The sequence below is a fragment of the Podarcis vaucheri genome, assembly GCF_965113315.1.
Source record: "Podarcis vaucheri genome assembly, chromosome: 9".
NCBI classification, from domain to species: domain Eukaryota; kingdom Metazoa; phylum Chordata; class Lepidosauria; order Squamata; family Lacertidae; genus Podarcis; species Podarcis vaucheri.
The window spans coordinates 45,292,429-45,318,586 of NC_138767.1; the positions used below are offsets into that span (position 1 = coordinate 45,292,429).

Sequence of the window (26,158 nt, forward strand, 5' to 3'; positions counted from 1 at the left end):
ACATATTGTGTGACTCTGAGGCCAAAATCCAACAGAGAGTTAAGATGGCTGAAGACCATTAATGTGTTGTGTTTAGGCAACTTGTGTAATGCACATATTAGTAGACTTGTGTGTTTTAATCTTACATCAGCACCGTTTAGTGGTACATCCTGAAGATATAATGTAATTCTAATTCAATTTTCAGAAGTCATGGAATTTCACAGGACTCTAAATAAAGCTTATGTGATAGCGCTTGTTATACAGTATTAACCTATTTACTGGTTTTGAAGTGCTGGTGAATAATACATGTTTCTTCTTCAATAGCTTGCGCCTGAAACAAAAAGTGTAATTCACTGGATTATGGATATCCCCTTTGTGCTGTCTGCCAACCTCCATGGTGGGGACCTTGTAGCAAACTACCCTTATGATGAGACTCGAACTGGTATGTACAATACACTTGAATGTGCAATCTATTCATTTCAAAGGCATGTGAAATGTGCCATCATTTTGGAGCTATAGAAAGTTCAGTTCCCATAATTCTGTGACAGTATGTAATGTCTTCAGAAAGTTACAGTATTCCTGCATGCCACTGGCAGCTGATAGAATTACTGATCGCTGATACAGTGTAAGAGAGTAAGGTTTAGAACAGGGGTAGGCAACCTAAGACCTGGGGGCCGGATCCAGCCCAATCACCTTCTAAATTTGGCCCATGAATGGTCTGGGAATCAGTGTGTTTTTACATGTGTGCTTTTATTTAATATGCATCTCTGGGTTATTTGTGGGGCATAGGAATTTGTTCATTCCCCCCCTCCAAAACATGGTCCAGCCCCCCCTACAAGGTCTGAGGGACAATGGACCGGCCCTCTGCTGAAAAAGTTTGCTGACCCCTGGTTTAGAATTACTGTAGACACCAGAAGTCAGCAGTGTAGGAAAGGTGGTATTCAGCACCCTGCAAGGGTATGTTTGCTTACTAAAATGAGCCAGTTTAAACTATGGTTTATAAAACTGGCTTGTTTCAACATTAACCACAGGTGAGAGTTTTGACATAATGCTAAACTATGGTTAATTTCTATCTTGGCCACACTGGGGCACAAGCGAGAGGCTCATGCAAAAAATCATAGTTTATCATTATGGCCAAATCAGGTCTTCTAATAGTCACTCTTTAAACTTTCTGTTACCACAGGCATTGTTTCAGAAAACCTAGCTTTGTTTCTGGATCTATAATTAATAGGGAGCTGCAGCCAATGCTTGTTCTCTGGTGCATATATCTACAGATATATCACATTCACACCCTACATCTTAAGTACTGTATCTTTTAAAATATCTCATATGTAATCTTTATAAAATGTAAATGTGTCCCTAAATGTTAGTGGCTAAATAACATATGTGAGATGAATGCACTCTGCTTTTGCCCTGTAACTTGAAATGATATCCACAGTATGAAGACTACACTGTGACCAACTGATTCATGCCATTTTGCATCAATTAAAAATCCTAAAATTAAAATAAAAGTTGTGGAAATGACAATCATCTTATTTCTCTTTGGTGATAATCAGGTAGTTGATCTCACTGTATTTTATTTTTCTTAAGAAATATTTGCAGATTAAAATGCATTATTCTTGCTCAGATAATTTTAACTGCAACATAGCTGCCTGATTTTTATGTGTAATGTGTCTAGATTTAAATCAATACAAATAAGGACAGTTTTAGCTACCTTTGTTTTTGTATTCATGATTGTTTTATTGTTCTGAGCTCTTTTATTGAACTTGGATTTATTGTTTTAAATGGCTCTGATAATCTTTTAAAAATGGAAAGTAGTCTAAAAATGATTTTAAATAAATAAATAAAGTGCATCCAGCCTTTTTCCTATGAGACTTCCGCCACCCCCAATAGTAAATACTTTGGGCAAAAGCAACAGACACAGAACAACATAGAAAAAAATAAGTCTATCTGTTCCTCTACATGTTTTTGGTTTTCTTTCCTCAGGCAGTGCACATGAATACAGCTCCTGCCCAGATGACGCTATTTTCCAAAGCTTAGCTCGAAGCTATTCATCCTTTAATCCCGCCATGTCTGATCCAAACAGGCCACCATGTCGCAAGAATGACGATGACAGCAGTTTCATAGATGGAACAACCAATGGTGGGGCTTGGTACAGCGTTCCAGGAGGTTTGTGTCAATGCATTATGATACTTCAGAGATTCGTTTATTGTAGAGAATAACAATTATAGTGTATACACCAACACCAACACACGTGAATGGACAGTGGGTCTCAGCAGCAAATCAACTGCTGGTTCCCTTCACTGTAGCTAAAACTTGCAATTTCTAAAATTGCCTTCCCATTATGTAAGTCTAAATTGGCAAAATGTATTACTGTTCCGTCAACACCTTTGCACATCTCTATAGAGATAAAAGTGTCTTCTGAAAGCTCATCTCTCAAATGTGATGAGTGAAGTGGCCCTCTAGGAATAAATGATTTGTGCTCACAACAATCAGTGACAGTCACCTATATTTCTTGTATCTACTACAAAAGTATCCTGATATGGCAGAGGCTAACCACCAAGTAATTTGGAGGGATAATCCCTGCCACACAAAAAGCTTAATATGTGACCAGAGAGAGGATGTATGAGGCAGATAAAGAATACAGTGGAGGAGAGGGGGAAAACAGCTATGCATATATACTGTAAAACTTGAAAGCTTCTTTGTTCAGTTGTACAGGATGACAAGGTACAAAGAAGGACAGGTTTCCTGTGCCTTGAAAATAGTTAAGCAGAACGACAAATTTCAAGAAGAGCAACTTTTCTCAGCACTGCTTGCACCTGTTGAATAAACTATTGAAGACATAGAAGTACCGTATTTTTCGCTCTATAACACGCACCTGACCATAACACGCACATCGTTTTTAGAGGAGCAAAACAAGGGAAAAAATATTCTGAATGAAACAGTGGACGTATCATTTTTGTGCTTCATGCTGTGGCCACAGACATGTGATCTGATGGTGAATTTGGGGTGACCCAATGCAAAAATCCTGAGAATCCCTGTGGATCCATGCTTTGTAACCACGTTTTTGCACCATTGCAGCCCCAGGCAACAGTGGGTGCGTGATTTGGGGGGGGGCAGGCTGTAGCCATGGACATGCTATGTGCTCTGATGGTGAATTTGGGGTGACCCAATGCAAAAATCCTGAGAATCCCTGTGGATCCATGCTTTGTAACCACGTTTTTGCACCATTGCAGCCCCAGGCAACAGTGGGTGCGTGATTTTTTTTGGGGGGGACAGGCTGTAGCCATGGACATGCTATGTGCTCTGATGGTGAATTTTGGCTGACCCAATGCAAAGATCCTGAGGATCCATGTGGATCCATGCTTTGTAACCACGTTTTTGCACCATTGCAGCCCCAGGCAACAATGGGTGTGTGATTTTGGGGGGGCAGGCTGTAGCCATGGACATGCTGTGTGCTCTGATGGTGAATTTGGGGTGACCCAATGCAAAGATCCTGAGGATCCATGTGGATCCATGCTTTGTAACCACATTTTAAGTGGGGAGGGAAGGAAAAACACAGAAGGCTAAGAATGCAGGAGAGGGCTATAACGTGAGGAAAGGAAGGCAAAAGTTTCCCCCCACCCACCCACACAAGCCAGCCACTGTTTAAGGATTTCTTCCTTTTAAATGGAAGAAAGCATATTTGAATGCTGTGTGTCTCCAAAAACAAAAAGCAGGAAGTCAAATCAGAATTTTAAGCCGAACCTGTAATCTCTCTTCCCTTCACAAACATTGTTCCCTCCGGAGCAGGGACAGGATAGAGCGACGCTCTGCTTTCCTCTCTACTTGCCTGGAGGGGAGGGGCTTCCCCTGCTCTTTGTTCCGTTTGAGCAAACACAGCAACGAAACAGAAGCGGGTGGGCAGTAAGACCCTGAGGCAGAATGCAGGAAAGCTGCCACTTCCTGTCTCACGGAGCTCCCTTCTCCCTGAAGCGCGGTTTGATTTTTGCCTTATTTTTCGGCTCCAGGGACCACACATTCGCTGCATAACACGCACAGACATTTCCCCTTCCTTTTTAGGAGAAAAAATCTGCGTGTTATAGAGCGAAAAATACGGTACCTGGTCACCTTGCATGTATAGATGAATATGAATGAAACAGTCAATTTTCCCCAAGACACATAATAGCCAGACATTGGAGGGTTTTCCTCTTCTTTTAAGCACCCCTGAGCATTGCTAGTCTGTATTCCTAAAAGGGCTCCCAAAGTGCAGGATTAAGGGACTCTAATCTGATTCTCCTGCACAGAAATAGCACCAGCAAGAAGATTACCTTGTCCTGCAGCCAGACTGCATTTTCAGTGCTGATGGATATATTCCTGTACATTAGCTGCTTAAGTCCTATTGAAGTCAATAGGAGCAAAGCAGCTTTGTAGGCTGCAGGACTGTGGCCTTTGCTTTTAAGGCGTTGTCAGCCTAGTCTTCAACTCTTGCAGCTGTTACTCATTTTAATTAAATTATTATTGTTGGACACACAACGAACATTCGTGGCATAGGTTTTACTATAGCAAATAGAGGCTTTGTATAGCAAATACAAAGGGGAAAAAATGTCCTGCATGCGATGCTGTGACACATTATGAAATTAGCAGACTTTTGTAATGTAGGGCTGACTTAAAAATGTGGAGTTGTAGTCAACTAAGTCCCACTCAGAGTAGACTCAGTAAAAGTAATGACTCTAAGTTAGTCATGTCCATCAGGGGGTCTACTCTAAGAAGGACTAGTCTAGAATACCACCCTCAATGTCTAAGGCTGTAACCCTAACCCTACTTACCTGGGAGTAAGCCCCACTGAAGCCCCACAATAAGTCTTAATTCTGAGTAGGCATGGTTAGGATTTCACTGTCATTTGCATTACACATTCATCTTAGCATTTATGCAAAATGTATTTACAGTGAATTGCATCAACACCATATTTTTCTTAAGCTTTATTTGTTTTTTAAATGGAGCACCGTTGGTTGATTGATTGATTAACATTTATTTATTTTATTTACCAGGAGGTTTCAGGGCAGTTCACAGATAAGATCAACATAAAAACCACAATATATATAATCAAAATAAAAGCAACAACCCAGTAACAGTGTTTAACAGTTTTTATTGCGAGAATAACTTTCTGGTACACTCCCTAGAATTTGCTGGAGATATCAATCTTAAAGTGTCACAGAGTATTTAGTTGCCACATTTAAAATATTTGGTATATATGAAAAACAAAATGTAGCCAAAATCTGGAGACTTGAATGCACGGTTGTCAAGTTGGACATCACTGACAATCTTTTCAAGGAAGCCCCGCCCCCTAAAGTCAGGCTTACTTTCGTATGTCTCCTGTTCTCAACCCTGATGATAAGAGAGTACCTACATTCAGGTCTACACCTCACCATTCAGGTGATCAGTGCTGACTATGGTGAGCTCTATGTAGGGCATTCCAACTATGTCGGCATTAGAACATTCTGTATATTTAGTTCTTGATCCAGAAGGAGATGCATGTACAGAAGCCTGCTCCTATTTATTCATTCACTCACTCACTCACTCACTCACTCATCACCCCACTCCTTCCTTCCTTTTTCATTGGTGAGCATATGTCTTTGATTGGTTCATAATGTCTTAAACATGTGCAGCTGGTAATGTGTACTGTCGACACACATTTTAACATTGGCTCCAACATTTTAAAGTCTCCTCCACATCATTAGCACTGGTACATTGCCTTTGGTTTTTCTTTTTGGTGAATTGCAGGATTAGGAAGAAACCCCTGTTTCAAATTATTTCTTGAAGCTTCATTGGCTGTGCCACTATCTGTCATTTGCATGTTTTATTGTACACATAATAACATGTTTCCTTGTTCATCTGGAATTAATTGAACTATACCTGGAAACTGTTTTTTTGGCTTCCGAAAATGGAACTTTTTGAGCCAAATGTATCCCAGTGGAATATATGCACCAGATGCAATATTAGGCTTCATACAATCATTACACAGAGCTGTGACTGCCAAGATATTCATTGCACGAAGTTAGCCATTTCGGCGCATTATGTATCTGACTTGAGTTCAAGAATCACATATTGAGTGAATTGTTAGCTGCCCAGGGAGTTTTATATACTAAAGCAGTGTTTTTCAACCACTGTTCCGCGGCACACTAGTGTGCCGCGAGATGTTGCCTGGTGTGCCTTGGGAAAAATTCGAAAGATTTTTTTTTTAAAAAAGTCAAATTTTCGCCCACTAGGCGGGCGCCGGACTGTGTCCACCCTATTTTCCATCTGTTCTGGGTGGGGATCAGATCGGATGGGATCGGATGAGAGCGGACAGGCCGTCCGCTCTCATCCGATTCCCCATAGAGAGCAGCGGGGCTCTGACATCTCCCTCTCCGCACACAGTGGTGGTGTGCCTCGTGATTTTTTTCATGAAACAAGTGTGCCTTTGCCCAAAAAAGGTTGAAAAACACTGTACTAAAGGGCAGTGTGAATACTTCAAGCAAATAAGAAATAAACGTTAGCCCTGATTCTCCTATATTATACATCTGCTTATCTCTGGGTGGCCTTTAGCTAATTTACATTAATTTGAGAGGACAACATTTCTGAAAACTTTGATGCCATGGAGAAAACCATTCTTAAAATTGAAAAACAACAACCCTGAAATATATGTGTGAGACTTTTAAAAACAAATTGTAGGGCTGGAGACCTGCTTTCGAGATTATACAGAGACATCTTTTAAGTCCTGTTTTCATTGCATAGAACTCAATGCTTGTCCAAATGTCAACCTGTCTGTATGCTTATATTGCAGGCATGCAGGACTTCAACTACCTCAGCAGCAATTGTTTTGAAATCACTGTGGAGCTTAGCTGTGAAAAATTCCCTCCAGAGGAAACACTGAAGAGTTACTGGGAGGACAACAAGAATTCACTTATCAATTATATTGAGCAGGTAAAAGAGAAGTAGGAAGGACAAGTCATGGCATGAGTGGGGCAGGAACCAACCCCAGATTAGTTATATCCAATTGTTCATCAATAGTTAAACCGTCTTCTGCTTAGTTGCACTCCATATGCTCAGACTGGGGATTTAATCACATATTGATTTATGTTCAAACGACTTCAAAACATGATTATGAACCTAACCACATGAGGCTACCTTTTTACATGAAAGCTTAACCCCACAGTAGAATGGCAAGGAGAGATTACCATGTGATCATGGTTTTCTCTCAGAAACAATTGCATAAATTCTCCCCCTGCTTGGGGATTTGAGAATAGAATGTGTTCTTGCACTGAAATGTCAGTCCTGTTTACAAAAGATTTATTAAAAGTTGGTAACTTTTAGCTGAGAGCACTAGTTTTCTGAATCACCAGCACTGTATTACAGGTCACACAAAAGGCCCATTCAGGCTTTCTAATCCATCACACAACTGCAATAGCAAGAGAGGGAATGAGTGTACATGCTCTTCCATAAGTTAGAGACAGGTATCTGAATTGGGGAGTCTGCTATACTCTCGTATCCTCCCCAGGCAGTGAGAGTCCTTGGGAGATCCGGACTCCAAATTGTATGGGAGCTTACACGAGTTCAAAAGTTTACCTACTTCAGTAGCTATTCCTCTGCCTTGTGGAGGGAAGTGGGGTGAAGCTAGAGCTTTGGCCTTGTTGCATGAAGAATCTGAATGCCTGACCAGGTCTAATGCATCAGATCCCTCAGAATATCTGCTATTATTTCTAAAAAGTGCCTAATGGTTGTCAATTGTACTGTTCCCGAGTTTGGTCATCTCACTGTGGTGGGAAAAGTATACAGGGTGGCATCTGACCAAGTCAGAGTAGTCTCATTTAAATTAATTGCCTTAGGGTCTACTCTGCATACTACTTAGATGCGGTCTGTAGAGACTAACAACACAGTAAGGTAAAAAGGTAGAGGACCCCTGGACGGTTAAGTCCAGTCAAAGGCGACTATGGGGTTGCAGTGCTCATCTCATTTCAGGCCAAAGGAGCCAGCGTTTGTCCATAGACAGCTTTCCAGGACATGTGGCCAGCATGACTAAACCACTTCTGGCACAATGGAACACCATGACGGAAGCCAGAGTGCATGGAAACACCATTTACTTTTCCGCCGCAGTGGTACCTATTTATCTACTTGCACTGGTGTGCTTTTGAACTGCTAGGTTGGTTGGCAGAAGCTGGGAAAGAGAAATGGGTGCTCACCCGGTCAGGGGGATTCGAACCGCCGACCTTCTGATCGGCAAGCCCGAGGCTCAGTGGTTTAGACCACAGCTCCACCCGCAACACAGTGCCATGCAAGTGCACTCAGAAACAAATCTTGTTGCCCTGTGAGGCTTACTCACCAAGAGTATCTGCATAGGAATTGCAATTTAAATGTCTTATTGTTCTTGCAACAGGATATGCTTACTCGCTGTAACTATGAGAAGTAATAGATTGTAAAACTGCAAGGGTGAACACTTCCCAGTATGGCCATCATAATCGCATATTACAGGATTTGATTAGAGATCAATCACAGCACTGTAATCAGCACCCAGAAACCTTCTGTTTCGTAAATAGTTTCTCAAAGGGGAAAAAAAAATCCATATAGAAGAATTATTGGTTTGTTACGCTTTGTCATTTAATCCCAAACTAGAGGAAATTCTGTAACTGGTACTATGATGCACTCAGTGTAGTTTACGAGTAAAACTAGAGATGAATAAAAACACATTTAAAACTAGTTTTTCTAGGGAGGAAATGCCCAGTTTGCCAAATAAAATATTCCCAAGGACTGACTCATTCAGTCATGCCTATTTAATTATTTGTAAAATGTATACAGAGGGCATTGCAGGCTTTCACTCTTCACTACAAGATAACTTTGTTAACTGTTAGGCACTTACTGTTTCACATAGAATCATCTGCAAAGATTCTGCAAACTAGAATGGCCTTATGTAGACAATATGTTTTTATTTTGTTTTGCTGCTGCAAAGTTACCTTCTGTGTTTCTGGAGTTTATGAACTTCCAGCTAGTGGAGAAGGTGTCCCAACATCAGACGTGTCATGCCTGGACTCAAAGTCCTGCACTCTTTTGCTTGGAAGCCCCTGGTTAAAAGCCCAGCCATTAATGCACCAAATGGCCTTAGTCAAGCCACTGGCTGCATTCAGATAACCATATCTCAGCTTAATTGAGTAAGCCAAAGTATGAATGACCCTTTTGCTCGCACATACAGCCACTTCACTCAAAGACGTCTCTATTTAACCATAGTTTCCTGATTTGTCCATACCATAAAACAAGGATTAACCACTTTGGAACAAGCCAGGGTATAAACCTGCAGTTTTGAAGGGGTGTCTCTGACTGAATGCACCATATTTAACATGAGGGCAATATTGGCCTACTTCACAGGGCTCAAAAGATTATTTAACAGATGTAACAGAGAGCACATAAGAAAATACAGACCATTGATAACAAAGAAATTTTTTTTTTCAGATCCATCGTGGGGTGAAAGGATTTGTTAGAGATCTTCAGGGCAATCCCATTGCTAATGCCACCATTTCTGTAGAGGGACTAAACCATGATATTACTTCAGGTAAGTTATGTCATATGTGATACATTTAAACAAGTGATGGCCGGGGCTTATATAATGGGTGCATGTCAAGAATAGAATCACATTCTCTCTCCCCACCACTCCCAATCCCATATATACTATTAGTCAAACTCAGAACAGCTCCTAAGGCTCCTGCCTCTTTCAAGACGTTGAGGCATCTGAGCTCCAACTCCGGCGCCAACAGGATGTTCGCCAGAACCCCGCCTTTTGCTTCCTTGATTGACGCCTTTCCCTGACCCTCGTTAACCTATGAGCACGGGGAGGTTCTGGCTGACGTCCTACGTCTTCCTCTGACGAATCATTCCCTGCCCCCCTGTGTTATTGTTAGAGACTGCTTATCAGCGACTCGGCCTCTCTCCAGCCTCCTTTCGCTTACATAAGAATTTATCTCTTCTTCTCCTGCTAAGGAGGAAGGGGGTTGCTGGTGACTGGTTTCAAACTGCTGAGAAGGAAGCAAAACTACTTCTTCCTCCACTGACTCCCTGTTCCTCTCATCGTCGCGCTGGGGAGCCCTGTCCCTGACATGCAGTAAAGAAACCAAAGTAGACCATGCATATCTGAAGGTTGCCCCTGCTGGTTCTAGAATATTTCTGGAAGTGGTAACATATTGCTTTTTCCACAGCTAAGGATGGTGATTACTGGAGATTGCTCGTACCTGGAAACTATAAAGTGACTGGGTCTGCACCAGGTTATCTAGCAATAACTAAAAAAGTGGCTGTTCCCTTCAGTCCTGCCATTAGGGTAAGTACCGCCTCCTTGGCGTAGCCTTGTATTGCATGCCAGTGACTTCATATTGGTTACATGTATATTGTGCAATAATATGATGCCCACAAGGTAACCTCATAGGCGCTCTGTGTAATATTCAGGGCCTTTTAACATTCCTGAGCACAGAAGGTGAACATTTGATGTGTTATTATTTATTCAATTTATATCCTGTCATTCCTCTTAAATTGGAGAAAGCATCTTTATGTTTCTTCAGAAGTAAGACCCACTGTGTTCAGGGAAGTTTGCTTCCAAGTTAACAGGCATAAGACTGCAGCCCCTACCATGAAAGCCATTTCATCGATTTCTGAGGTCCTAAATTTCAGGATGGGGGACGCGGGTGGCGCTGTGGGTAAAAGCCTCAGCACCTAGGGCTTGCCGATCGAAAGGTCGGCGGTTCGAATCCCCGCGGTGGGGTGCGCTCCCGTTGTTCGGTCCCAGCGCCTGCCAACCTAGCAGTTCGAAAGCACCCCTGGGTGCAAGTAGATAAATAGGGACCGCTTTCAAGCGGGAAGGTAAACGGCGTTTCCATGTGTGGCGCTGGCTTGCCAGAGCAGCTTCGTCACGCTGGCCACGTGACCTGGAAGTGTCTCCGGACAGCGCTGGCCCCCGGCCTCTTGAGTGAGATGGGCGCACAACCCTAGAGTCTGTCAAGACTGGCCCGTATGGGCAGGGGTACCTTTACCTTTACCTTTAAATTTCAGGATATTACTTCAATTAAAAAGTCCAATGTTCATAAAAAATCTTGTTTTTTATTTTATTATTTTTCTCATGCCTAGGTCGATTTTGACCTGGAATCTCTGTCTGAAAGAAAAGAAGAAGAAAAGGAAGAGTTAATGGAATGGTGGAAGATGATGTCAGAAACTTTAAATTTCTAATCAGAAGCTCTGAATTTACAGCTTTTAATCTATTACATGTTGACTTAGTATACTGTACTGTGGAAAGTCCCTATATTTTAGATTTTGTGTAGCTCACAATATTTAACTTGAGTTTTTTGAGTATTTTTTTTAAAAAATCAGTAATCTGCTCTACATAAAAACAAATTGCTAGATACTTTCATGCCATTGTTTGCAATTCTACATATTCAACATAGGGGAAGAATATCTGAATGAATGTCTCATCTACCTAACTTGAATACAAATCCTGAATGTGTAGGGTAAGCACAATGATGATAATAATACTAAACACACTATAGTAATTAGCAGTCACTTGCAACTTCTGCTGCTAATATGCGGCAGTGCAGGTGAGCAGATGATGTTTTCTAATGTCTCATGAAATAATGGCACTGCAAATGTATGCAGTAAAAGCTTGGTGTTGTAAGTGATGCTTTACTACAATTAAAGTTTGTTTATGTCTCTGTGGAAGAGCCATGTAAAATAAGTATAATGACTTGGGTTTCATCTACTCACATGGAAATAACTTTCATCATTCTTATTTAAAAGTGAAGAGGAATAGTACAACTTTTTCCCTTACTCTGTCCAATAATGTTCCCAAGTAACTTGGTAATCAGATTAAAATTTCTGGATGGATAAAGAATAACCCTATAGTGACTGCATGTTGTTTTCTCTGCTTGCAGTGTATTCTGCTATCCCATTTGTCAGCAGTTGTTTGTTTATTAAGTAGACATGAGTTGCATGAAATGATGTCTGTATAATTTGCAAAAAGAGCAAAATATTAACCCAAAAGCTGCCTGACCCACTGGACTGGAAATTCAGTACGTGGCATGTGCTCCTAAAAGCCCAACCCCAAACAAATTTACTCAAAAGCACCAAGTTTAGTGGGACATGCTTCTCATAAGCTGAAATGAATAGTTTGGATTCTAAGGGTGTGTCTACTCAAATGAGTTTGCAGATGATCAGTATTTTGCAGGTCAATGCTTGCAGTTCAGGGGAGCAATCCCTGTTTTGATCAGTGCTGGTCCACACAAAGAAGCCAGATTGAGATATAACACAAAACCAACAACTTGCCATAACAGACTGGTAGGCCAGTATCTGCAACAGCAAGCAGAGCAGCCATGATGGTTTCTGTGCTGCACTTCCCAGTATATCACTCCTGTTGCTGGTCAGCAGTGACATCTGAAGTGCTCTTAGTGAAACAGATGGCATTGTTAATGAGGAACATTGGGCTACACATTAGACCATACTTCAAATCCTTGAAAACCTCTATCTGGCTGAAGAGACAACAATGAGCTTGCAGAACTTCAATTAATATTTAAGAACTATACTGCAACAAAGAAACATGCTGTGTGGGATCAAGCAATCATTTTGTTTCCCTAACAATGTGCCTCTAGAACTCTATCAACATATCCCACTAGTTTGTATATAACTCACTATAAAACAACCCAAATATGAGAAACAATAAATGCAAATACATTTTAATCATGAAGATAAGCATATTGTGTTCAAACACAGCTGGAGAAATTATTCTGACATTTATTGCAAAAGATCTTGACACCTGGTGAGTGGTAATGAAGACGCTATGAATTTGAAACTCGTTAGTCATTGTACTTAACTCTACTAATTTCCCCATTTTGAAGCAAAGCCAGAAAATGCAGCCATGCTCCTGTCATGCAGCTGTATAGTAGACTCTGTGTCTAATGCTACCGCAGATGTTACATCCTGCTGAACCTCAAAATGGGTTTCTAGTCTAACTTATAACATGTGTATATAATATATTCTTTTCATGTTGAAGTAATGAAACATAACTATCTTATAAATTGTCTCTTTGGTTTTCCTTTGGTACTAACTGCACCAAAAGATTTTTAAATGGCAGATGTCTTTGCTATGAGAATCCATGGAGACAAAGAGGCAATAACTCAATGCTAAACAACTTTCTTTCCACGGAGTGGGTTCCAATTTCATTCCCTGTCGCCTCCTGTTATAGTATATCACCTGGCAAGGTGACCTCTTCCTGTGAACCTGGAGGGCCACTGTGAGTCATTGTCCCAGTTTGCTCAACTTCTTAAGCATGGTGACTTGGACAAAACATAGTTTCACTTTCCACAAAATGTACCTTGTCATTATATATACACAACATCATGGTTTAAAGCAAACAACAGTTAAGCATGCCAGCTTCATAAACCCTGATTTGAACTCTGATGAAAGTTTCTTTTAGAAACACAAGAATAGCTTGCTGGATGAGGCCAGTGGTCCACCTATTCCAGCATCCTGTTCTCACAGTTGCCAACCAAATGCTTATATGGGAAACCTGGAAGCAAGACCCATGTTCCACAACCATCTCCCCTCCTGTAGTTTCTAGCAGCCGGTATTCAGAAGCTTATTGCCTCCAATAGTGAAGACAGTTTTAAAAAATGACCTCTCATTTATACCTAATGCTGCTCCAGAATTCCTTGAAAGAAAAATTGAACTGAAAAGTTTTCTCCCAGCTGCATGGGAGGAGATGGGGTTAGGGAGTGCATAAAGTCAAAATTCAGTGGCTCATTCCTGCTTGTTTACATGGTACTGAACCACTGGTTGTGCATCATGTATGAATTTGGCCAGGGTGGACAGCACTGGTCTAGGTGTGCCACTAGCCTTTGAGCCCTTCCAGAAGGCCTTTTTATTATTGTGCATTCATGATGATTTGTGTTCAAGATGGCATAGGGCTGGTTATACACAACCCCACTTTCAATGCTCTTTGTGCCCGCAAATGTTTCAGGACAGATGTACTGCTTCATTTCCTATCAGTGCGCAGCCCATAGCTTCCTGCTTAAATCTTGTGACTTTTCATAGCACAAGAGTTCAGGTGAGTGGGTGTTGTCCCACTTTTCCTTATTTATTTATAAAAGCATTTCTTTATTGCCATATGAGGGGGGGAATCAGGGCTGTGTACAATGGCAAAACATAAAACACCATCAAAACAAAAACATAAAACACCATCAAAACAATGCAAATGGTTGCGCTAACGCTGGAGACTGCCCCTTCAAGATGGTAATAATGCCATATCATTGGGGAGGCACTGCAGAACAATCCATAATGCAGAATGATGTGTGAATGGTTCAGTATAAATCCTCCATTAATACACTATTATTGCATCAATGAAATGTTTCAGAATACACTGCAAAAAAGAAAAAAAAGAAAAAAGAAAAACTAGAACCCACACCAGTCTATAGGGAGTCCATTCTTTTGCTTCCGGTCCTTGCACTCTTTTCAACAAGGATGCCAAGGTAACAGGAGGAAGAGCTGAGCTGCTGCCATCATAAAGTGTGCTTGGGCGATGGTATCTCAAGAGTCCACAAGCAGCTGGGCTGATATGTGCAGGTCCCTGAAATATTTAGGGCATTTCTACATGGTGACCATGTCTAACAGGAACAAAAACCACAATGAGCATATATAACTGTACAAATATTGGATTGAACGAGGAATGATCCGCTGCAATCACTTGAAATTCTGGTTCAGTGCATTTCTTGCATGGTCTGTTCAGGATAATGCCACCGTTCCTCCTAACCGTACCTGCTTTTGAAGACCGGAGTGAGAATGAAGACAGCTGAAACAATAGCAGCCACATCAATGACTGGCACCGGTGCAGGCAGCATATGCAACCCTGCCCTGCCCTTCTCCTCTGATGCTTAGCATAGCCTGAGGCTTATAGTGAGTGAGCCACCATGTATTTCCTGAATGGCATCAGCTACAAACACAAGTTCCTTAATGAAAAACAAAGCTACGAAAAACAAAATAACATGCAGAATTGGAGTGAAGGCCTTTGATCAGGCTTATTTTTCATTTCTCTAGTGTAGGGGTGGGGAACCTGTGATCCTGAAGGGGTGAAGGTCAGGATGACCAATGGAGAGCCAGGCTAAGGACCTCTAAAGCCATTTAAGAACCTCTGACACCATTTTAGAGAGCAAACTAGAAGCTAAAAGCATAAAGTCATTTTAGAAAGCTAAAGACTATTTCTCTTTCTCATGTTTGTCACTTTGCCACCTTTTGCAGAGGCAGCAAGCATGCAAGCTTGTGGGTGCAGCTAGCTTGCCCCTGCAGGAAGTTTGCCAGTTGAGGTTAAGCCATTTCTGAGAAACGACCCCTGACAAAGGCAAGTAGCAGGATGTTTGCTGACCGCCAGGCTCCAGGTGCTAAACCACACGACTCACTTCGGCACATTTCTTGGAAGTAGGGGGTTCAGGGGCACTTCCTGGAACTAGTACAGAGGTTAAGTAGATTATAAGCCAGTAGCGCCACCTAGTGGAATAGGCAACTTGGAACCGAAAGGACACACCAATTTATTCATTGGTTGAGCTTTAATGAATATGCATCAATGACCATAGGAAATTGTCAATCATTGGCTAAAGGGATGCCAAGGGGCTGAACTGTGCTTTGCAGAAAGGTATATAAGTTGACTGCCCCAAAGGGGGGGTGGGCATTCTTCATTTTCCTGAATGCACCCTATTTGCTTTTTGTCTGACAAAAATCCAAATAAAAAAAAACTTTTTCTTTAAGAAACTTTGCTGCCTGATTTTTTACATTCCTGGTCTGTATTTCTGAAGTCCCTTTCATTTCTGGTGCCAAAAGTGACTCGGATCAGAAGGACTTTAAGTGTCCTCAGAGACCAGGAGGCAGCTCCCTTGCCCTCTGGGCAGTGACGGCGGAGGGCCAACGGACCTCCTGGCTTCCAGGTGCACACCGAACCTTTTCTTCGGAGGGGGACAGAAGGCAACTTGACCCTCTTGCTGTATCCTGGGACAGAGGACAACGGATTTGAAGAGCCGAGGTTGGGAGGACAGGGCAGAGAACAGCCGGCTGGGGTGAGTACATGGCAACAAGCCCTGAGGGGATAGGAAATCCTCCTTTTAATTAAGGAGAAGGGAGATACTGATCACATCTCCAGCGTGGATAGTGGCATTAAGGAGAAGGGTTGACCCCTGACAACCACACACGCTTTGGTATTAGGAAGGAGAGAAAGGGGGGGCACAGGGTGGTTAGCGTATTGTGCAAGCGTCCAACGAAAGAGGCATTTTGTGCATGTATGTGTGTTACCCCGGGGCATTCCCCTGGGGTCGTAGCAACAAGTACTCCATTTCCCAGTCGGGCGACCGCACCTGGGTGAGAAAAGTTGCGAAATGAATGTGTGAGTGTTTGGTGTGGGGACGCTGTACAGGGCCATACTGAAAATGGGAGGGGGGAGGCTCGAAAGGCTTGAAAGGTCCAGTAATCCCCCTTCAATGCATGTTAAACAACTTCAAGAAAGGATTCAGTGGAGACTATGGCATAGACCAGGGGGGACATCCTGACCAGATTCCCTATATAGACAACTGGCTGAATGTGGTAATAGAGAACCCCCCCCCCCCGTTGAAGAAATGCAGGACTGAACATTGCAAAGTCACTCCCTCATGTCAGGTTTTGGAGAGGGAAGACGTCCAGAAGAAGTGCAGTGTTTATGGAGAAGAGTGTACAGAACAGTAAGCAGTTATTACTGCATTAACAGAGGAAAAAATAAATAAACTTTCAAGAAAAGACCATGAAACAGGATGCTGCTATAGAATTAATGTAACAGGATCTTGAGCAGACAAATGAAGGACTTAATAGATTAAACACAAGTCATTTAGAAGAGAGGTCTCAACTAATTCAAGACCTCCAGAGGCATGGAAGAGAATTTGACAACCTCAGAGAGGTTTTAGCTGAGAAAGACAAAGAAATTTCTGCTATTATTGCAAATACAAATGTGTATTCTGAGCAGATTAATATTCTGAAATGTCAGATCAAGTGCAAAGAGGATGAAATGCAAGACAGGGAAATAGTGTTGTCTAAGGCTGAAAGGGAAGTCCAGTTACTGAAAAATCTACAAACCAAAGGTGTGAACAGTGGAGGCAGAAAGCTTTCAGAACTTTCTGAGCAGTTAAATGCAATAAAATCAGAACTGGCTGAGGGAAAAATTGAAAACGCTAGTAAAACAAAAGAGAATGAAGAATTTGTTAGGCAAAACAAAGAGACTAGCCAAACAGTTAAAGATCTTCATTCTGCAATAAAGACTTGTGATGTTACTTACAACAACAAACTCATGGAGTGTGACTCACAAATTAAATTGCTTAAAGAACAAATAAGTAAATCAGCTAAAAATTGCAAGAAACAGAAATAGAATGTAAGGAGGAACCAGACCATCTTAAATCCCAGGTCGATGAACATATCTCTGTAAAGGAGAAATTGAACAAGTTACTAGAATTAAAAGAAAAACAAAGAACAAAGTTTTGTGAATGAGCTGAAATCAGTGAAAGATTCACACAACCAGCTCACTTTACAAAATGCAAAAAAAGGGATGAAGATTTAGCTAATTTATCCAGACAACTTGCTGAACATACTGACCATCTAGAAATTGTCAAAAGGTCACTGCAAGAAAAGGCAGAGATTGTGATATCCCTAAAAGACAAGTTTAAAGTTGTGGAGCGGCAGGCTTTTACAGAATCCTGATCCCAGGCTTCAGTATTTTAGCAAAACCTCTAAATGAAGTTACCAGAGGAAGGGAAAGAGACCCCTTTGAGTGGGGACCGGCCCAACAAGAAGCCTTTGAGACTATCAAGCAATTAGATTCCACAACAAAAGGCTGGCCACCCTGTCTGCGGGCTGTCACTGCCACCGCCACACTAGTGGAAGAAGCAGGCAAGTTCATGTTTGGCCAGGAGATGCATGTGAATGTGCCCCATTCGGTTCTCACCCTTATGGAATATACAGGCTGAAACAGGCTTTGCCCAACCCATTGAGAAGTCTGCAGGCGCAGTGGAAGTTTGTGAAACAGACGTGCCTGATGGTCTAGAGAGACCAAAGGGTCCTAGTCATTTTAAGGGCCAGCCTTGATTCTTGGCTGTTGCCAATACTCCAAGGGAGGAAGCCCTGGGTAGCGTGCCAGCCACTGAAGACAGCATGTCAGGCCACAGTGGCAGCCAGACCAGAGGGGGCTGGAAGCCCAGAAGGGGCTGTAGGACGCCCAGAAAGCCCAGAGGGGGCTAGAGGATGGCCAGAAAAAGTACCAAGCCCAGAGGGGGCTGAGGCTGTTTTGGGAAGTTGTTTCTATGCTTCAATAAATCTGTGTGATGGACTGTGGGCTGGAAAGAGGCTGAGAGAAGGGAAGAGGAAGGCAGTTACAAGTTGTTCCTCAGGCAGCAGAGCACCCAGAAGTGAGGGTGCAAGCCAGGCAAGCCAGGCAAGCCATTCTAAGAGGTCTAAGAAAGCCAAAGTCTCCCAGAGTTGTTTGTGCTCTGAGGCGAAGTCCAACAGCAAAAGGCATTGCCCTGCAATTGGCAGCTGGATGCAAGGATAACGTCCAGAAGTTGAGACGTTACTGGAAGCAGCATGGGGTCCCGAAGAGATTGCCGTGATGCACTGCAAAGCCCATGGGAGAGGCCGGGACATGGTCACTAGGGGCAACCGGAAGGCAGACAACGCAGCTCGTGAAACAACTTTGACACCTCCACCAGCACTCAACACAGCCCTCATTCCACAACTCACTCCAGACGATGTGGAACCACGCTACACACCGGAGGAGCAACAGTGGGCACGCCAGGAAGGAGCAACACTCCAGGAGGGATGGTTCCGTCTACCAGAAAACCGTGTTTTTGTGCCCCAGCATCTAGCCAGCGTGATTGTAAAGAACTACCATGAGTCTACTCACATAGGAAGCCCAGCTGCTAAAGCACACCTTGGGAGAATACTCTACATCCCCAACCTATCCCAACTAATTGCTGCTATCTCCCAAAAGTGTGTCCTGTGCGCCAAGAACACCCCCAGACAAGGCCACCAACACGTGGGCTTCACCCCTATGGAAAGCCTGATTGTGGACTTCACTGAACTACCTCCAGTTAGGGGCATCAAATACCTGCTTGTGTTTGTCTGCACCCTGACGGGTTGGACAGTGGCCTCCCCAGAAGTATTGGCAGTGACAATGGCCCTGCCTTCATTGATGAAGTTGTGCAAGAAGTGTGCAAGGCGCTGCAGATAAACTGAAGGCTACACGCAGCCTACAGACCCCAGAGTTTGGGAAAACCTGAACTTATGAATCGCACCTTGAAGACCCACTTGGCCAAGCTGACCCGGGAGACGGGACTACACTGGATAGATGTCCTGCCCATTGCCTTGTTTCGGATTCGGAGCGCTCCAACCAAGAGACTGAGACTATCACCCTTTGAACTTTTGTATGGCAGGCCACCCCTTTCGTCCGAGACATCCCCGCCAGTTTGGGGCGGGTGGGAGATCACATCACTCAGGAACAAGTGCAATTCCTGTCCCCGTGTGTGTTTGCTTCCCTTTCCAGGTACTACCTCGAGCCTACACCGTGCAGTCTCGCTGAGCCGGTCCACCAGTTCCAGCCGGGTGACAGCGTGGAAGCGCAACCCCCTCATCCCCAAGTGGCGAGGCCCGTATACCGTCCTCCTCTCCATCCCAACTGCGGTGAGAATAGCCGACGTGATTCCCTGGGTGCATCACACGCGTCTGATCATCACCTTGTGTCTGACGCTACCGGAAACGCGTTAGGCCACGGGCAACAAGATCCTGCGACTGATCATCACAAGGACTTTCACAAGGACTTTCCCCTTTTCTCTATTATGTTCTGTGTTGATTTGCTCTATGTCCTATTGCCCTGACCCCACCGAGCCATACCGACCCTATTGGCCTGCGGACCTCTGCTACGACTGGTTCGTCTTGCCAGTGGTAAGAAACGGCGTTCTCATTGGTTATTGGGAACAGGGCTTTGATGAGGTTGCCGTATTGAAACATCCCACTACCCCACTGTGGCTTCTCTTCCACACCACTGTCCAGCGCACATGGGTACTGCTCCTACGGGAAGTTGCAGAGACGGTCGAAATCTATCGAGTTCTGGACCGCTCTTGCTGTTGTGGGGGGGGTAACCAACTGTCACTCAGGGGGTAGAGCACTGTACCAACCCCATCTGGTAGACCAGGTCCTAATCTTAATCCAGGTGTTGCATGGGACGGAGCCTATCTTAATGCAAATATTGCAGGGGAGGGAGCCTGAACCAGGTGCGCATTGAAATTGCTGAACAAGTGCCAGTAAATCCTGCAGCCCCACCTGTGGTTGTCGTGGTGGCTCGAGCCTCCCATAATCCCAGAAGAATACCTGGCCTGGTAACTCCACACATAATACCCTTGAATGTGGTAGGGTATTCTTGTGGCTGCATAAGGGTTGCCACCCCAGGCTTCAGCCTCCATAGGCCCTGGTCAGAGACCACGTAGGTGACCTCCACCCAGTAGGACCAGCCTTTGAACTTTACAGAGTCTATTGCCATCCCTATAGCTCCCGAGGCCTAACAGTGTATCAGTGCCAGGCGGCCACTTTTCCCTATGTAGAGTGGGAATGTTTGTGTGTAGACGCTGTTCGCACCTCAGTAGGGCCAGGAGTTAGAGGCCCACATAACCTGGCCTTCGTGGGCCCCCATCCCTTTGGCCTGTGGTATTACCCTTTTTGTGGTATTTCTGTGTTGGTAGTACAGTTCTTTGTTCTGGGGCACCGAACATTCCTCGAATCAGGATGTGGATCATACCCTGCCTCCTGATGGTTCTCACCTCTCAGACGACCACAGGGTGGAGGGAGAACACCTTCCTGAACATGACCACGGCTGTGGCCAAGAGCCTGAACAGGTCTGAGTGCTGGGTATGCGTGCGAGGTCAAGATTCTGAACACCACCTACGTGGTTCCCCAGCACCATATTTGAAGACTTGACAGGGTCATAGAGGGAGGCCCGTGTATCCACAGGAGTGTACATTTCCTGGCTCTCTATGATATTGTACCTATAGGTCCATCAAGCGAAAATGGAGAACCGTGCCGGTCAGCATTTTCTTGATGGAAAGGGGGGAATGAAGGGGTGAAGGTCAGGATGACCAATGGAGAGCCAGGCTAAGGACCTCTAAAGCCATTTAAGAACCTCTGACACCATTTTAGAGAGCAAACTAGAAGCTAAAAGCATAAAGTCATTTTAGAAAGCTAAAGACTATTTCTCTTTCTCATGTTTGTCACTTTGCCACCTTTTGCAGAGGCAGCAAGCATGCAAGCTTGTGGGTGCAGCTAGCTTGCCCCTGCAGGAAGTTTGCCAGTTGAGGTTAAGCCATTTCTGAGAAACGACCCCTGACAAAGGCAAGTAGCAGGATGTTTGCTGACCGCCAGGCTCCAGGTGCTAAACCACACGACTCACTTCGGCACATTTCTTGGAAGTAGGGGGTTCAGGGGCACTTCCTGGAACTAGTACAGAGGTTAAGTAGATTATAAGCCAGTAGCGCCACCTAGTGGAATAGGCAACTTGGAACCGAAAGGACACACCAATTTATTCATTGGTTGAGCTTTAATGAATATGCATCAATGACCATAGGAAATTGTCAATCATTGGCTAAAGGGATGCCAAGGGGCTGAACTGTGCTTTGCAGAAAGGTATATAAGTTGACTGCCCCAAAGGGGGGGTGGGCATTCTTCATTTTCCTGAATGCACCCTATTTGCTTTTTGTCTGACAAAAATCCAAATAAAAAAAAAACTTTTTCTTTAAGAAACTTTGCTGCCTGATTTTTTACATTCCTGGTCTGTATTTCTGAAGTCCCTTTCAATCCTCCACATATTGCTGGCCTATAACTCCCATGCTGGCCATGCTGGTCGAGGCTGATGGCAGCTGGAGTCTCAACAACATCTAGAAGACCACAAGTTCATAGAATCATAGAATCATAGAATCATAGAGTTGGAAGAGACCACAAGGGCCATCGAGTCCAACCCCCTGCCAAGCAGGAAACACCATCAGAGCACTCCAGACATATGGTTGTCAAGCCACACTTGAGAAACGCAGAAGCAATGGAAAATAAGACTCTTCAAATGCTTGAACTCCAACTTTAGTGGCTAGAAACACAAGCAATGAAAAACAAGTCTCATCCAAGGCTAGCAGTAAAAAATAGAGCCTGTCATGTTGTCTTTTGCATGTGGACCAGCTATAATATACAGTAAAGCTTAGGCAATGAATATCCATAGGATAGTTTATAATACACTATCTTATTTTAGGACACCAGACATTTGCATAATGTTCTGATCAGTATTTATTTGTGCTTTTTGTTTTTAAAACCCACCAGATGTAGCTTGAAATACTTTTTTCTGAGCTAAGGGAAAATAGAAATGTGGAAGGCATCTTGAACTAGGTCACTAGCTGTTTGTTTACTAGTGAGGTGGGTACTGTTAAAAGGTGCCAATGCAAATCCAAATTCACAAGGAAAGTATTCATTGCTTCATATTATCTAAATTCCTGGAACTGCACACTGCCAAATAGCTAGGTCTAGACAGAGAAATCCACGTACACACTAAGACTGGCCAGTCTGGATATAAGCAGAATTTGATCTGACCAAGGAAGTACGTATGCAAGAAAATAAGGGCATTTAGACATCTGAAATGAATTGGCACCAGAAAGTTGTACCAATCCAATTGAGATAGGAAATGAAAGGACTGCACTTTCAACAACACCATTTCCCCACTAGCAGATATACACTCATATTTGCTGTGTGGCAATACTCTTCCTCATGGTGAGATAGATCCTTTGCCAGTGCAGCAAGCATCTGAAAATGGGGACCATGGGACAGGGCCAAGTGTACGAGCCTTTCTTTTTTGGCTGGGTGACAACTGGGGAGCAGAGAGAGGCAGAAAGACTTAGAATGTAACTCTGTGTACCTTTATTAGGGTTTAGAAAGCTGGGGCTTGGTTAATGCTTAAAAATAAATGTGAGAGCGCTGGGCTGCACCCAGTTATGTTCTACTCAGAGTAGAGTGACTGAAATTAATGGATCCAAGTTAGTCATGTCTGTAAGTTTTAATGGGTCTGTTAGCATGACACAACTCACAGTTTGGCATTAATAACAACAGGTGGTTGAAATTAATGGACCTAACTTAGTCATGTTCATTAATTCCAGTCGGTCTACTATGAGTAAAGCCTAGTTGACTATCACCCAATAAGGTTATTGCTTACTAGCCAATCAGGCCGTTCAAATACAGAAGGCAATAATAACTGCAAAACAGGAACATACGGAATGCATTAAGTCATGTTAAAATGTGATTAAAAATTATATCATTACAAATAGTTGGCATGTATTAGCATATATTATCATCCAAGATAGTAAGCATCTTCTCCTTTCCTAAAGCCAGTTTTACAAATTTCAGTTTCCTAGATGTCAGGTGGTGATCTGTTCTGGAAAATAGGAATAGAATTTTGCTTAAACAGAGAGTTATTACTAATCCTAACAATAAGGGGTTTAAATCAACAGATCCAAATACAAATTGCATTCTAATAAAAAGTGTATCAGAACCTCTACTTTGGGGCAGGACAACGTTTAGCCACCCCATACTGAGCAGTTGAATGTCCCATAACTTCCATCAACTGTAAATAATTCAATTTGTATTTGTTCAGAAATAGGGATGGGTGAATATGTCAATTTTGGTTCTTCTCTGTTTCTCATTTTATTTATCCTAAGTTCGGTTCTCCTCATTTCCACACCAGTTTCCAATTTTCTTTTTTAAAGTCCCCATGAAACTTCAACCAGATCTCCGGATGCTTGCAAAATACTCAGCTTCCTATCTTTTTCATAACTTTTAAAAATGTCATCTGTTTCCTCCTTAGTATTCCTTTTCAGTGATGCATTTCCTCTTCCCTGGTACTTCTAGATTTTTGTTTAGAGGCTGGCTTTATTCTTAGTGATCACTAGGTGGAGATCTATGTCTGCACACAAACGTATTGCAAGCGAAACCTACTGTCATTTCTTCTTTTGATAAACTTGTTGAATATATTAAGGCAGATTTACTAAGAGTGTGCACTGGATACAATATCCATCTCGTATTTGTGTCTATAACATTGGGAAGCAAACTGATCTGTTTTGGATCCACTCTGTGTCTTCCCCATTTCCCATTCCTAAAACAGATCTGCTAGATTGAATGCTCTGTCTCTTCCCTATTGACTATAATAGTGAATCTAAAAAAATGTATCTAACCTTTTTCCTTTGCACAGAAGTGTATGGAATTTGCAGGTGCCCCTAAGTCTGCCAAACTGCAGGAAGATCCACCCAGGAGTTTTCACACAGGGAACCTTTTAGGTCTGTCTCTGTGTGTGCTTTAAGAAAACTACATATAACTTTTAAACTTTATCTCAGAATTGGATGCAATTTGCAGGCATGTTTGCCCCTTCTGAATGGATGAAATCTGCCAGCTTTAAGAATGATAGGTGCTGTAGTTCCTCTTTACTCTTTGCAGGAAGAGATTTGATCACTTAACTTTCCCCACTAGTGTTTGCTGGCAATCAGTCTGAAACTGGTGAAATGAGAGAGGAACCCCATGGTAAATGGGTAATAATACGCTGTCAATGAGCAAATTAACTGGGAGCTAAGTTAAGGGACAAGCAAGTTTAGGTGGTGGGGAAAGTACTAGGCCTAGAGAGCAAACCTTTCTCTCTATTTATTCATAGTGGTCCACTGTCATGCTGTGATGAGATTCTGAGCCACTAGAGGGAATAAGAGGCACGTGGACCGAGCCAAGAACTGGAAGCTGGTCCTTGCAGAAATCAACTCCAGAGCCTCAATAGGTCACCCTGGGAGGAAGAGGAGGGCAGGAGAGGACAGGAAGGTGTCACCATGACATGCTGGTGGGGCTCGCCTCTCTTTCTCACTGGCACTGAGGGAGACAGGTGAGGGGAGAAAGAAAGAAATCAAAATCAGGATGGGGGAGAGAGGAGATATTTTTTTCTTTTGATGGGAAGCTGGTTGTGGGGAGATGCTTGTCTGGAGTGGCTGGGTGCAGAAGATATTGTGACCCTTTTGTAGGTTTGGAAGCTGAGGAATAAAGAACACACTGTGGTCCTGTGGAAGGAAACAGAGGCATTGGGAGGGAATATGCTGTGGTCCTGGAGAAGGAAACAGAAGAGGGAAACTGATACAGGGAGATGGGGGTTGGTGACTGGAGTAAGCCGGGGTGGGGGGTGGGAACAGGGCATGAAATTTCAAACCAGCAAACTGGGATAAAAAAAGAAATGGAAGGGTGTAATAAGCAACAAATAAGCAAACATGTGCAGCAGGAGAAGATGGGTGGGAACGGCTGGAAGAGAAGTCTGCACAAACCTAATGAAAAATAAATTGAATATAAGAATAATCAAAGCAGATATTGTTTCTTGGAAAACCGAAAAAGATTAGAATAATAATTTTAAAAATCATACAAAAAAGCCCTAGAACTGAACTGAGGGAGATGGAAAGTGGAACGGCCCTATAATGAGCTCTACTAAAAACCTGCAAACTTCTCTATTCAAATCAGTGTAGCTGGAGTGCCCTGGAAAATAATCTACTGTGATCAAAACCTAGATCTGTCCATCAAAATGAATGATCCACCCCCCTCCACCTGCTAACCTCTCAAGCTCAGGGCATTTCCCTACTCAGATTGGTTTTACCTTTGCAAATGAAATGAAGTGGTTGGTTTATTTTAAATGCTGAAATGCAGCTTTTGGGGGGCACTTGAGTCCAAAGAGCAGCTCAGGATTTTGAGAATCTCTGATCCAACTCAGAACGCTTTATTGACAGTGCAATTCAGCTTTAATATTTGTAAACCTCACCTGAACCATCTTTATTTGTCTCATAATTCGGGCTGCAAACAGAGTTGATGCACATGTCTAATACGTATCTTAGAGTGCTCAGGACCACACAAACCAAAGCTGACCTTGAAACTGTAATGGCACATGTTTATTTATTACACCCGAAAGGTCAGTGTTGTCCTCTCACCACCGGCTACCCATGGCTCACTCTAGGACAATCTGTTAAGATGGAGAGCACCTATCAGATGCAATCAATTCAAAACTATTTACAAATTTACTTAATATTTGGCAGTATTATTTACAGTGTAT

General features: G+C 43.0%; 1 protein-coding gene across 1 annotated transcript in view; it reads left to right on the forward strand.

Moving 5' to 3' along the window:
* The window catches only part of CPE (carboxypeptidase E), a 72,396-nt gene extending 60,536 nt beyond the window's left edge, over positions 1-11,860 (forward strand). Inside the window, exons 4-9 of the mRNA XM_082237242.1 lie at positions 304-421; positions 1,966-2,148; positions 6,785-6,924; positions 9,442-9,541; positions 10,182-10,300; positions 11,101-11,860. Of these exons, the coding sequence (XP_082093368.1) occupies positions 304-421; positions 1,966-2,148; positions 6,785-6,924; positions 9,442-9,541; positions 10,182-10,300; positions 11,101-11,199 (759 nt within the window). The 3' untranslated portion in view covers positions 11,200-11,860. The remainder of the gene's footprint in view (positions 1-303; positions 422-1,965; positions 2,149-6,784; positions 6,925-9,441; positions 9,542-10,181; positions 10,301-11,100) is intronic.
* The last annotated feature ends 14,298 nt before the right edge of the window (positions 11,861-26,158 follow it).